Source organism: Crocodylus porosus, unplaced genomic scaffold (genome assembly GCF_001723895.1).
Source record: "Crocodylus porosus isolate Cpor-Errol unplaced genomic scaffold, CroPor_comp1, whole genome shotgun sequence".
NCBI classification, from domain to species: domain Eukaryota; kingdom Metazoa; phylum Chordata; order Crocodylia; family Crocodylidae; genus Crocodylus; species Crocodylus porosus.
Genome location: NW_017728938.1, coordinates 4822808 through 4836227, shown reverse-complemented (window position 1 = coordinate 4836227; position 13420 = coordinate 4822808). Strand labels below are relative to the sequence as shown.

Genomic DNA, 13420 nt, shown 5'->3' with positions numbered 1-13420 from the left:
TCTGGAACCAGCTTCCAAGAGAAGTGGTGCAGGCTCCTACCCTGGGGGTGTTTAAGAGGAGGTTAGATGAACATCTTGCTGCGGTCATTTGACCCCAGTACTCTTTCCTGCCGTGGCAGGGGGTCGGACTAGATGATCTACTCAGGTCCCTTCCAACCCTAGAAACTATGAAACTATGAAACTATTACAGATGACATGAAGAGTATTGGTCAGTATTCCTGGGAGCAGATCGAAGAAAGCCTTGCGTATGCACGTGACATTGTCAGACAGGTGTGACAGGCTAGCTGGTAGTGATTTGGCCCAGGGGTTTTGAAAGGGTAAAAGATGATTGGAAGACTTAGGATTCCCTTTCCTCACCAATTTAGTAATGATTTGGCCCAGGGGTTTTGAAAAGGTAAAGAATGATTGGAGGGCTTGGGATTCCCTTTCCTCACCAATTAGGGCTCAGAGACTTATCCTCCATGTCCCCTGATTGATCCCTCGGGTCACTTGGAGGGGGATAAAAAGGGGCAGCGTGGCTGACTCAGGGGAGACCAGTGAGGGACCACAAGGAAGGAGCTGGCAAGAGCTGGGCCAGCGGGGTGGGAGCAGTTGCCCCAGAAGCACCTGAAGGAGTGGGACCTGCAGGCAGCAGTGGGACCCTCAGCAGCGCGGCATATGGCCGGCAGGAGAGGCTCCCCGCTGGGCTCCAGGATCCCCTATGAGAGGCTGCAGCCAGCAGGAAAGGCTCCCCAGCTCCAGCAAGAAGCTGAGCAGTGACCCAAGAGGTTCCCAGCTCTGCTTCCAGTTCCTCCAGCAAAAGGCTGGGAAACTCAATGTGAGGCAGGGGCTCCCAGAAAGCCAAAACCCCTAGCAGCCTAGAGCAGTCCTAGCACTGGTGGCTGAGTGGTAGTTTCTGCCTACCATGTGGGAGATCTGAATTCATGTCCCAGGGGGATCAAGTAGGGGTGAGTGAAGTGACAGAGAAATTCTTGTTGCAGTGGAAGAGGGTCATTGTGTTTTACCTCTTTCCCCCCTCCAGGTACTATGCCCTTATATCTCATTACTTAACGTTTTGTATTTTGTGCATTCTTATATTTTGCCAACCAGTATTGTTTGTTGTGGTGTTTGTGTTTTACACTTCGTTAAACCTGTCTTTTGTCAACTGAATGAATATGTCTACGAATGTAAATGCCCAACCTTTACTGAATCCTGCCCCCTTGGGGTGTTATAGTGTCCCCTATACCCCCTACTTTATACATGTTTTGTTCCCACTACTGTTTTCTCATTAAAAGGTATATGGTTAAGTCCCCATTGGTGGCCTGGCTCTGCTCTATAGGGGAAGGAGGGTCCCTACACCTCCCACAGCACTTGTGCACCTGCTCTGATCTCTTCAATTGGAGATGGGGTATGTTTTGGAGTACCACCCAGGTTAGACAGCAATGCTTAGATCTTGTTAAAGTTTATTTAAAGTCTATGCCATAACCTTCATAATGGTTTGAGACATGGTTGAAAAACTGACAAGACCATGGGGTGGACTGGGTCTGTTTGAAATACAGGCAGGTCCCGGTATGTCCAGGTCCTTGGTACAAATAAGAAGTGCAGCACATAGTTTTCTTGAGGGTCAGTGGCTTTATCAGCCACAATGGAGAAGGAGTGATATTCTGCCAAGACAGCCTTTGTGAACTGTACATGTGAAGCAATCAATGCAGGGAAATAGCCTTGGCAAAGCTTGCTAGCATGCAGAAAACTGCCAGCACTTGCATGTTTTTGTTCAGGTAGTCCCTGAACTTTGGATGATCATGTTTCTCCAGTAGGATGTTCGCCACGGCGAAAGCTTCCAGAAAGGGAAGTGTCGTGCTTTCGCCTTGCCAAGCTGCTTTCTGTGGTCCTTTTAAACAGGGAGGACACAGTCACTTGCTTCTGACCTTCAGCCTCTGCAACAGCCTTCCGCTTCATGTGCACCTTAAACTCCAAGTACTGATCTATGCTGGTTTTCCTGGACATATCCAGAGTCACATTGTGGGAGGTACAGAAGAGTCTGCCTCCATCTACATGAGAGGTCTCTGCAGGATACTGTCTTACATGATCCAGCACTGAAATGTATTTGGCTGTCTTAAAGGATTTGTTAGTTTTCATCCCTGCTCTTCCTCAGGCGGAGGAGGCTCCAGCACTATACCCGTGGGCACTTTAAAAGCCAGTGCCAAAACCCTCCTGCTTTCCTAGCTCAGCTGGGACTGGCTCCAGGAGGGGCTCAGACTCTGCTTCTCTCTCGCTCTCCCCTCCACCACTTCAGGATGCCAAGGCCTCCTGCAGCTCCCAGTAAGCCCACGCTTTTTGGCAGAGCTACCTGCAATTTCAGTGGGTCCCATTACTTTGTCTCTCAGTGTAGCCCCCCAGAGCCTGTGCTGGGAAGGGAGGCACAGAAATCTGCTAAATGCCACCTCCATCCTGGCAGACAAGGTCCTTTGGGCAAATCTTATTTCTCTTATTAGCCCAACTAAAATAGCCGGAAAATGTCTTCTTCACGAGCTTCCGGGTACAAACACTGTGCCTGGAGAATGGTGCTCATACCCGAAAGCTTGCAAAGAAGAATTTTTCCAACTATTTTGGTTGGTCTAATAAAAGAGATCACATTCCCCTCAAAAGCCTTGTCTGCTTGTGCCCTTCGACCGGCACAGCCACAACCAACGCGCCCGCATCCTGGCTGGCCGGGCGCGGGTGACACTTTCACTGGGCCACAGCCGAGGTCCCCGGTCCCCCCCGCTGCGGGGCGGAGACAAGGCGCTCGTGCGAAGCGCCGGCCGCGCCGGCTTGCCCCAGCGCCGCTTCTCAGGCCCAGAACCGCCCGCTCCCCCCTTCCGCTGCCACGTAGCCCCGGGGCCGCAAAGCGAAGCCCATGCCCCCCACGCCCCGGCGCGGCCCGGGCGCCTCTGCCCATCGGGCTGCACGACCAACCGGAGCTGAGCCCCAGGCCCCGCCCCCGCCTTCTGTCCGCAGCCGTTTCCATGGCGACCCGGGGCACGGCCCCGCCCCGCAAGGGGCTGTCGCCTCTCGGGTCCGCAGGGCCGCTGGCGTCACGTGACTGGCCGTCAGCCGGCTCCGCCGCCGCCGGGGCCGCAGCATGGCCCGGGAGCCGGTGCCGTGCGCCGTGCGGGCGGCCGTGGCGCTGCAGGCGGGGGACGTGCAGACGGACCTGGCGCGGCCCGGCGTGGCCGTCATCGACGTGGTCTTTCCGCAGGCCGGGGCCGTGGGCGTGAGTGGCGGGGACCGCCGCGGGCCGGGCGCGGGGAAGGCGGTGCCCGTTGGGCCCGGGGCGGCGGGGCCAGGCTGCTGCGCTCCGCCGGCCGCGGCGTGGGGAGGGGCCTTTCCTGCGGAGACCGCGAGGCAGGCACCGGGAGCGGGGCACTGAAGGGCAGAGCCGGGGCTTCAGGAGGCTGTTGGGGAGGTGCAGGACTCCCCCGGGAGGCTTTGCAGGGCCCGGCCGAGGCTGAGCTGTTCACCCTGCGGGGTTGAGGGAAATGGCCTCCCAGCTGCAGGGGCCATGCAGCCCTGCTCCCACCACAGCCGATGCCCTTGGGCACAAGCCCATTCTCTGCTGTTACCGAAGTGGAAAGCAGCCTGCCTCACCATGGGATGCTCCTGGTCCAGTCTGTACAGCCTGCTCTTCCTGCACATCCCTGTGTCTGTTTGCTGGGCTGCTCCCACAGCCCTGGTGCTGAGCTAAGTCAGGTTGCGTTGCGATGTGGAGGCCAGAGCAAGGCCCAGCAGACTGCTGTTTCCCTGCCATGGGAGGGTCGCTGAAAGGCGTAAGCGCAGGTCCCAGGGAGTGGAAGCTCTTCCCATGTGCCTCACTCTCTGTGACCAGCTGGTGGTGTCATCCCAGTTGCAGGAGATTGTCTTTAAAAATTTCTACACGGCTTTCCTGACCATCCGGGTGCAGCGTCGCAGCCCTGCGGACATGGCTGGTGAGGGCCCCAGGAAGTGGGTCACTTGCTTGCGGAATTACTGCCTCATGCCCAACCCGCACACAGAGGAGGGTTCTCAAGATTACTTCTCTGTCTTCAGGCACCAGGTCAGGATGCTCAGCCCCACGGGGCAGGGTAAAGGGTGGGGCTGGATGCTCTGCAGAGCCAAGGCATGTCTCTTATCCAGCGTGCTCTGTTCCTACCATACCTTTATGTAGGCTGCCTGGACAGTTGACTCCCTTCCCCTTCTGAGCCCTGAACTGACAAAGAAACAGCTGCCCTGCAGGGCTCTTGCTGTTCCAGGGCTGTGGCCAGCCCACCTCCACCACACATTGAGCAAACCCACTCACTTCTTAGATGACAGACCTCTGAGAATGGCCCAAGCAGTGCTCCTGGTGACTTCACAGGAACCATGCTTCCTGTTGAGGTCTGTAGGGATCTGTGGACTGGTGAGGGGACTGGGCTACTGCAGTTGATGTTTTTCTGTTGCAGTGTGAACACACAACCCTGGGTGCTTGTAACTAAAGATCTATTCCTTTGCTTAAGAGGGGGTCTGCTAACATAATCCTTTGACTGATTTTCAGTGTGGGCAACTCCCATCTGTCTCCCTGCATTCTTTACTCAAACCTGACACTTCTTTCCTGCCCTGGATTGCTATGTAGCATTGTAGTGTCCTGCTGAACATTTGCTGTGTCCTGCCTTATAAGTGCCAAAGTTCAGTTGAAGGACCTGACTGTAGTGTCCATTGGGCTTCTTGCAGCTAAAGTGATACATTTTCAACTTCTGTTGTGTCTCTGACAGATGCTTTGCGATGTTGACGAGGTCATGGCGATACGTATGATTTTACGACAGCCCTCACCAGTCTGGCTACACTTCACCATTGAGGAGTTGCAGATCTACCCCCGTGGCCAGGAGGTGAGTGCCTTTTATTTGCTTGGGATGGGCCAGGGCCCTTTTTGGGCCCTATATATGGCTGCTTGGGCTGCAGCACTTAGCAAGCCTGGGATTCCTTGTAAAGGTTTTGACCCATGATGACAGGGCTTATATGGGTGACTGCAAGTTGTCTTCTGCCTATCAGCAGGTATGGGTGAAACAGGCATGAGGCTATCCTAACCTCTGTTATTAGCTGACTTGTATTGACCACCCAGCTCAGATTGGTGCTTCTTTGCCTATAAAGAGCTTTCTTCCATCAAGAGAGTAGTGCAGGAGGCGCTGGGTTCCACATTCCATGAATTAATTTTCTTCTTCCCAGTGAGTGGCTGCTTCACGCTTTTATCCAGCCTAGGAAGTGAAACTCCCTCACTGGGCAAAGACCCTGACATGCTTGGTTCCCTCCTCCCATATCAGCACAGAATGGTTGCAGCCTGGGCCATGGCATGTTGTCTCAGCTGCTGCAGGCTCTTAGGAGCCGGACTTTGACTACCCAGTAGGGGTGCATGAATAGAGAATTTTTGGGCCAATACCAATAGCCGATTTTTAATGAGCCGTATTAGCTGATACCGCTCCAATTCCAATATGCAGCTGGGCAGGTTGGAGAGTGGCATCTGGTTGGTAAGCCTGTTGTGGGGGAAGGGGCAAGAGGGTGGGCTGGGCTGTGGGCTCTTCCCGGAAGGGGGGTTGGGCTGGGCTGCACTCTGGGTGGACAGCAGTGGTGCTGGGAGGGGGGTACAGGGGGAACTGCAGTCACCCCAAAATTTGCTGTAGTCCCCCCCAACCTCCTCTCCCAGTGCCACCACCTGCCCTAAGCCCAGCCCAATCCCCTGCTGGGAAGAGTACAGCACTGCCCCCGGCTCCAGCCTGCAGCAGCAGCCACCATCACCCCACACATAGATCCAGGGCTACACACTTCCATGCCATTCTGGGGTGCGTGTAACGGTGGGATCTGCCCCCTGCACCCCCAGATGAGCTGCTCATAGCTCCGTCCTGCACTTTGCACCATCTGTGCAGTGCCTGCCCCAGCCCCACTTCCTCACCACTGGGGTCTTGATCTGCCCCCGCCACCCCTTTCTTCCCCGCTCGCCCCTTCCCCCACAACAGACTTACCAGCCAGACCCAACTTCTCTCCATGCTTCCAGGCTGCGCTTCTAGCCACCTGCATGCTGAGCTGTGGCTGTGTGCGTTCACAGGGCATTTATCAGTGGCATGAGCGGCCACATCAGCCAAAAAAGGCTGATGGCTGATGTAGTCAAATTTCCTTGTATCAGTGCCAATCTAACATGGAACCGATGTATCAGTGCACCTGTACTACCCGGTCCTGTGAGTGCCTCCTGAGAATATTCTAGGTCATGGAGTGAGATCCTGCCATTGAGAACAAATGGCTTTGAAGTCCCTTTTCATGTTTAGGTGAAGTAAGAACATGCTAGTAGCAGTTGCTTTTCTTGTAGCACACTTGAGGAGGGTAGGATCCTCTGAGGAGATGGACCAAGTGTCAAGAGCCCCAGCCAGACTGGGTTCCATTTCCTTCTGCGTGGGTGCATCTACATGTTAATTAATGCACCATAGTTACTGTGTATTAATAACCAAGTGCTAAATCAATGTTCAGTAACTGGCGCAACTGCACAGTAGCGCCAGCACAGGGCTATTTAGTGATGCTAACTGTACAGTAGCCTACTACTACTGCATAGTAACGTATTAGCATGGTTTTTGTCGTGACACACTGCACGGTAATATTAGGGTACTGTGCAGTTACCATCTCATGCAGATGTGCCCAGTAAAAAATAACTTAGTTTTGGTCAAGTGTTGGAACTCCAGCTCAAGGCCTGTGTTCTGCCCAGAACAAAGATTAATGTTCGCAGCAAGGCTCTGGAGAACTTGAAAGCAGCCTGAAAGCTTTGCTAAGTGGAAGCTGTATCTTTACTCACCTCACAGTTTTATTTCCTTTCAGAGCCCCCAGAAAGACTTTCAATCTTGGCTTTCCCATCTCACCTCTCAGGAGCAGCCAGAAAACCTGCATGGGGTAGGTATAGGTATTCACCCTTATAGAAGTACATCCCTGTGTCCTGGGATGGGAGTGGGGAGGTAGCAGGGGGGACCTAGGCTGGACTGTGGTGAGGGTAGCCACTAGACTGGGAAGTCCTCTGTGAGACAGCTTGGCTGAGAGAGGCTGTTCCTCACTCCGACTCAGGAAAGTTGCACATAGGTGCCCTGCACATGCTGAAAGCCAAATGCTTATCAGGTGTCTGGTACGCACACCCTTGGGCACTGGAAATTAGGGGGAAGAGATTGTTTGCTTTGGAGGTGGAAAAGATGGGTGAGAGGCAGCATCTTCTGATCAAGTAAGCTGACTGGATAATAGGTATGATTGGATGTGCCTGAGGCACAGTGATAAGCACCAGTATTCATTATTGTAAAAATAAGTTTAACCCTGCCCTCTGCAGTTAGGGCTGTAGCATCTTACCCCACTTCCAGCTCCCTCCTCTCCTGACAAAGGCTGTCCCCTCAGACACTGCATAGCCTTATGGCTTAGCAGGAGATTTGGGGAGGGTCACCAGTGACTTCCTCTCTGTCAGGCCCTGCAAGAAGATGCTGAGGTCCTGGGTTACCCTCTCCTGTGCCATGTGTCCTTCCTTGCCCTGATTCATTGTGGGTGTGAAGTGCTTTCTAATCAGAATGGTGGTACTTTGTGCTGGGGAAAGTGGCTGCCCAAGGGGCAGACCAAGCCTACCTGACTGAGGAGACCATTCAGAACTCACCACAACAGGGAAAGGGAGTGCAATCAACCTATGCAGGCCCCTCCACTGGACTGCTGAGCCCTCTCTGGCAAGCTGGGATACAGTGCTTTTCTAACACATGAAGTATGTCCAAGGATGGACAGTAGCTCCTGCCTCCAGGTTAGACTCTCAGAGATCTCTTTACTGCACTGAAGTTTCTTTGATTGCTCCAGTCATTCAGACATCCTTCTTCTAGGCATATGCAGGGCATGATGCAATGGCACTTCCTCCACCCTGTCACTTCATCCCAAGGGAACAGAGCAGGGAGGTCTCTGCAACATAGAATCGTAATGCTCAGAGGGGAAATTGGAGACCGTAGAGCTGGTAGTCAGAAAAATAGGACTAAGCAGAGAGACCTGGGCACAGTGCAGCCGAGAGAGGTGGCTGGTTACTATTCTCAAGGGTTAAGTGAAGGACAGGGCAAGCAGGGAATGGGGCTGATCCTGCCAGCAGTACAGTACCTGAGTGATCTTCCTTGGAATGAGTGGAATAACCTATGTGAGCAAGGATTCACCAGGTTGCAACTCAAAGGGATGATCTAAGAGAACCCTGTTGTATTTGTATGGGGACGGCAGAGCCAACTATGCATGGATGGCATGGAGATATCCTGTTCCCTCCTGCACTGCATGACTGGGTGAGGTCTTGGAATGGAGTAACCCTTGTTTTGAACCCAGCAGGGGTTTCTGGAGCAAGTGCAGGGTAGGGTGTCTGTTTTAGAAAGGCTCAGGAATGGAACCTGGTGTTGCCAGCAAGGCTCAGTGTTCAGCTCGGAGATCACAGAGCAGATGACAGACTCCGTTTGGGTATCATGGTGTGGAATTCCACAAGTTGTCCAAGCTGGGATGTGAGCAGCAGTAAATGACCACTGTATGCAGCCAACACAAGTCATTATTATCCGGAAAAATGTCTGAATTGCCTCTCATATGGAACGTACCTCTCATTATTTGGACAGTTTTACAGACAGCAAAAGGTGAAACAGCCAAATGCACTGTTACAAATGGCTTTCCTGGCCTTTGCAGGCAGATGTATGCAAAGAATGACGAGCAGGGAATGGCTTCAGCAGAGCAAGCCAAGCAGATGCAGAGTGGCGGGGGAGGGAAGAGGTGTCACAGGGCTGAACGTGGTACAGTGGCTCCCTCTTCCCTGCCCAGCACCGCCTGCTCCCCCGGAGCAGTGGGGCTTGCAACCACCGCCTCCCTGCCTGAGGTGGTGGTGGCAGTGGAGGCTCCCTCCCCCTGCCTCCCTCCACATCCTCCCTCAGAACAGCAGGGCTTCCAACTGCCTCCCTGCCTGAGATGGTGGCAGTGGCTCCTTCTTCCCCCACCTGCCTCCGCCTCCTCCCCTGGAGCAACCGCAACCACCTCCCTGCCTGAGGTGGCTGCAATGGCAGCAGCTCCCTCCCCCTGCCCGCCTCTGCCTCCTCTGGCAGTTGCAAGCAGCAGGGCAGCCAGTCGCCACCAGCCCTCCTGGTGGCACATGCACAGTTGCCCAAAAGCATTATGGACAGACAGACGCACAAACGGACAGACTAAGCCCTTTATTATATTAGGATATTGCAGTAGGGCCTAGAGCGAGGGCTGGCAATGTGGAGCCCATGGGCCAGAGGTAGCCCACAGAGCTACTGGATCTGGCCTGCTGAGCTGAAAGGATTTGCCTGTGTGCACACCCATGCTGGGGCTGGGTTGCTGGAAGCTGTGTCCCCGTCACTGCCATTTTCCCCTGACCCTTGCTCTCCAGCTGCAGCTCAGGTTCTAGCCATTTGGGAAATGAGCTGACTGAAGCTGGGTGGCTTCTAGCTATGCACATGCTACAGTCTTGTGGGGTAGGAGTGGAGATGTGGGATGACCGGAGATGTGGCAGCAGCATAGGTGCAGTTTCAAGTTCCCCTCCAGCTGGAAGGTGTGCTTACACTCTAGCCAGGGAGCAGGGGGCTGGGAAAAGTAGTGCCAGTGCAGCTTCCAGCTGTCTGGCCCTGGCACAGGCACAGGCAACCCCCCTTGCTGCTGACATGCTACCAAAGCCACCTAGCATGCACCAGATTGGAGCCAGATTATTCTGGCCCACAACCTGAAAAGGTTGCTGGTTCCCTTCACTAGAAACTTAGTTGCATATCAAGGCTGCAGTACTCTTGGTCCCATGCAAACAGTTGGTGACAGCCCCTGTGCCAAAGAGCATACAACCCTGGGGTTGAGGGGGAGCGAGGTAATTTATCTTTGTGCTGCCCAGGACTGGGGAGGAGCAGTGCCTAGTGAAGGATCAGGTGATGATACTCTAAGCTGCAGCAGGGAGGTTCTTGTCTTAGTAACCGCTGCTTGTTTGCAGGGACTCCCCAATCCGGAGAAGGTGTCGGCAGAGGTGCAGCAGATGTGGGTGCTGACAGAGATGATCCATGCCAACCGAGCGGCTGCCCGCATTGGGCGTTTTGACGTTAGTTTCCAGTTAGCTCTGTTTACTGTCCAGGGGCTGGCCCCAGTCTTTGACTCTGGTCTTCCTGCATGTCTTAGCAAGCACCAAGAGTATTTGTGCACCCTGAAAGCTGGCAGCTCTTTCATTTACTCTGAGGTGCTGTCAGTAAGCTTCTCCCAATAGATATCCCTGTGAAAATGCTATTAGGCCACTGGAATTGCTCTTCTGTGCTGAACACAGCTTGTTCCCAAGAGGAGGCGATGGCGGGACTTGAATGAGAGGACTCAAAGCCTCTGAAGTCCCAGCCTTGCCCAGCTCCCAGGTCAGCCAACAAGAGCTGCTGTCTGAAAACAGGCTCTTAAAGGGTTTTTGGCTCCTGCAGTCCCTGCCTCTTAACAGTGAGTTGGGAGGGAGTTTTAGGGGCTGACAACGTTCTGTTCCAGGTTTTCAGATATTCCTGTAATCCCAGTCTGTCCCAGTAGGGGGTCACTGAGGAGAGGGAGACAGGCAGCAGTATTAGCAGACAGTAGTGTGGCCCTGGGAAGAGAGTGACTGATGCTGTCTGTGTTTCAGGTGGATGGCTGCTATGATGTCAATCTTCTCTCCTATACCTGAGCCCTCCTGGTAGCAGAAGCAGGCAGAGCTGCCTGACCTGGTATGCTTGTCTTCCTGCTGAGGCACATTTCACCTGCATTGCTTTGGACCCAAAGGGATAGCTACATGATAAGGGCCTTTGGCTGTCCATAGCCAGTATCTGAGCCACCTCACAGCATCAAGTGAGTCATTTACTGATGGCCTCCCTCTGGGGCCTCTTCCAGTGGCCAAGCTTCCTGCTTCTGGGCAGCCTTTTTTCCTGTATGTTTCCCTTGGGCCTGCGAAAACCATATCACCTTCTCTCCACATTACACTGGAGAGGCCTTTCCTTCTAGGCCTGCTGCTGCTGGCCTCATCCTTTTGCTCAGTGTGGTTTGGGCAGTCAGCTGAAAGTACTCTGCTCCAAACTGGAGGGGATCTTCTGCACATATGATCTTGCTGGTGGCCGCAGCATAAGAACCTGCAGTTGATGCTCTTATAACAGATACTGACTAGGAAGTAGCTTATGGCCACCTTGTGCTCCTGCCTGCCACAATGGAACAGTGCTAATGCACAGACATGGAACGTTCACTCTGCCCTAAGGAGTCCCTCAGGGAGGCCATAGTACAAACTGAATCTCCTCCTCTCCCCTGGCAGCATGGAGATGATGGGCTTACGGGTGATGGTTCCTGTTTTGTTGCCTTCACCTGTGAGTAGGATAGGACATGTCTTCTTTGCATGGGCTGCTGAGATTTTTGTTGCGAGTGTTAAACAGTCCCTTTACTGGTAAGGCCTGTGTGTGACAGGGCAGAACTGAGGCCAGAGATCTTTACCTTACTAGCTCTAGGCTGGTGGAGGGGAAAGGTGCAGGATGGGTAATTGCCTTTTCAGAGAGGAAGGATCATTTGCTGGAGCCTTCTTTCCATGGGTATCAGAGACAGCAGAAATCAGCCTCAGAAGAGCAGTAGGGTGGTGAGAGCCAGTGTATTTCCCCCTCCCCAGCACTAATGACAGGTAAAAAGGTTGGGCTTAACATCCCAGACATGCACCAGGTGACATCTGGGGATACCACCTTCCCTATCTTCAGTGGCATAACAAAGCCAAACTCGGTTGCTGTATTTCCCCAGCTGCTTAGCCTAACTAGTCTGGGGTGATGGTCAAGTAGCAACAGGCAGCCAGACACTTACTGATTGCCTCCTAGAGACCTTGTTTCAAGGGATTCACCCTGAAGCAATGTGTGTGTGCATGCGTTGGGAGTGGGGGCTGCTTTCCTCTGCCTTCATGCAGTTCTGGCATTCCAAGCCTGCTCCTGCCAGCCCTGAATGTGTGTTGCATTAGAACCTAGGCTTCTTTCTACCATGGTGAGCAGGCTTTGGCAGAGCAAATTCATGTTGCATTTCATGGGGTTTCTCCCTGACTCTGCACTATAAAAGAGGTGTAAAAGAAAAGGAAAATGGTGAAACTGGTGCTCAAAGAGACTGCCTCAAAGAATCCTGGACCATATGTACTCAGTGTTGTGCCCTGATCTCTGCCCTGAGCCCTCAGCAGATAGAGGTGGCAGGAGGGAAAGGTGCAAGATGGGAAATTCTCCAGCAGATCTGCCTGTACAGGGTCATGGAACACTTTGAAAATTTAACTTTCGCCAGAAGTGCAGGAGCAGTTGAACTGGGACTCTCTAATGTCCTTATTGCACTGGCTATCTCTGCTTTTCTTCTTTGCCTGCAGGCTGGCTATGAAACAGTGAATGATGAAGTGTTGTTTGGGTTGGCCTCCCGTCTTCTCTATGGAGCCTGCAAAAGCAGAAGCTGGCTAGACAAGAGCTGGAGCTCCAGCAGCACTGGAAGTATAGTAGTGCCCAAACCCCTTGTAGTATTTCCCATGTTTTTTCTCCAACCCATGAGAAGTAGGGTAGTGTAATCGTCACCACTGTACCTCAGGCCCAAGCAGACTTTGCAGGGGTACTCAGGAAGTTAGTGCCTCCTAAACTTGGGCCATCCAGGCTTGTGCCAAGACACTAGGCTGCCAATTCTTGCTTGTCCCAATCTCTACACACCGAATAGCTACAAATATGTGCCACAGCTGTTCCCGAAGGCTTGGTGGACCCTGGGGGAATGGAAGGAGCCTTGTTCTGCATTCCCTGTAGTGGGAAAGGTGTGTGTCTGTTGTGCTGGATCTCTAATAAAGGAACAGACTCCAAAGCTGGATATATGTTGTGGGTTTTTTTGGATAAAGCCTGGGCCAACCTAGCTGGTGTTCCCACTGCCCTTCCAACTAAGGCTGGCAGGAGCTCCCTCCATGTTTGCAGTGCCATCACATGTGTCACAGAATTGGTAGCCCTGTTTCTAAGTTGGGACTTGGTGCCAGCAGCATTTGGCCCAGGAGGGGAAAGCTCACCAGGCTTTATAGGAGTGCTGTGGCTGGTGAAAGGAGATGTAGTCTCCTTTGTGACCTGCTGGGACACGCTGGTGAATCCCAAGGGCTGCTCTGCTGTGCCTCAAGGCTCTCATAGCTGTATGCCCCAGTGAAGCGTCAAATCAAATTTGGCTCATCTGAACACGCCGGCAGTCCCTGAAATCCCCTAACTGAACTGCCCGCTGGGCTCCAGCCTGTCATGGGCAAGGCCTGCACCGTCTCTTTCATAGCTTCAGAGCTGACTGGCCACACTGGGACAATCCCAGCTGGATGGCAGGAGGGGGGAGATCCGGGTCCTGAACGCAACGCTGTTCCAGTGCGGGTTGCTGCAGCCTCACGCCGGGCAGCGCCCGCCCGCCCGCCTCGCCCCGC

At 53.6% G+C, this 13420-nt stretch overlaps 1 protein-coding gene across 3 annotated transcripts; it reads left to right on the top strand.

Moving 5' to 3' along the window:
• Nucleotides 1-3052: 3052 nt before the first annotated feature.
• NICN1 (nicolin 1) lies at nucleotides 3053-12840 on the top strand. Of its 3 annotated transcripts, none has more exons than XR_002103227.1 (7): nucleotides 3062-3235; nucleotides 3866-4054; nucleotides 4749-4862; nucleotides 6832-6903; nucleotides 9980-10084; nucleotides 10637-10839; nucleotides 12362-12840. XR_002103227.1 is itself a non-coding variant. In XM_019547513.1 (7 exons), exons 1-6 carry the CDS (start codon nucleotides 3104-3106, stop codon nucleotides 10676-10678), a joined length of 654 nt encoding a protein of 217 aa, XP_019403058.1. In that variant the 5' UTR covers nucleotides 3063-3103; the 3' UTR covers nucleotides 10679-10718; nucleotides 12362-12840. The 3 variants fall into 3 exon arrangements, 1 of the variants encoding a protein (XP_019403058.1); XM_019547513.1 differs by having other exon boundaries at nucleotides 3063-3235; nucleotides 10637-10718; XR_002103228.1 differs by lacking the exons at nucleotides 10637-10839; nucleotides 12362-12840 and adding an exon at nucleotides 7556-7777 and having other exon boundaries at nucleotides 3053-3235; nucleotides 9980-10051.
• Nucleotides 12841-13420: the final 580 nt, after the last annotated feature.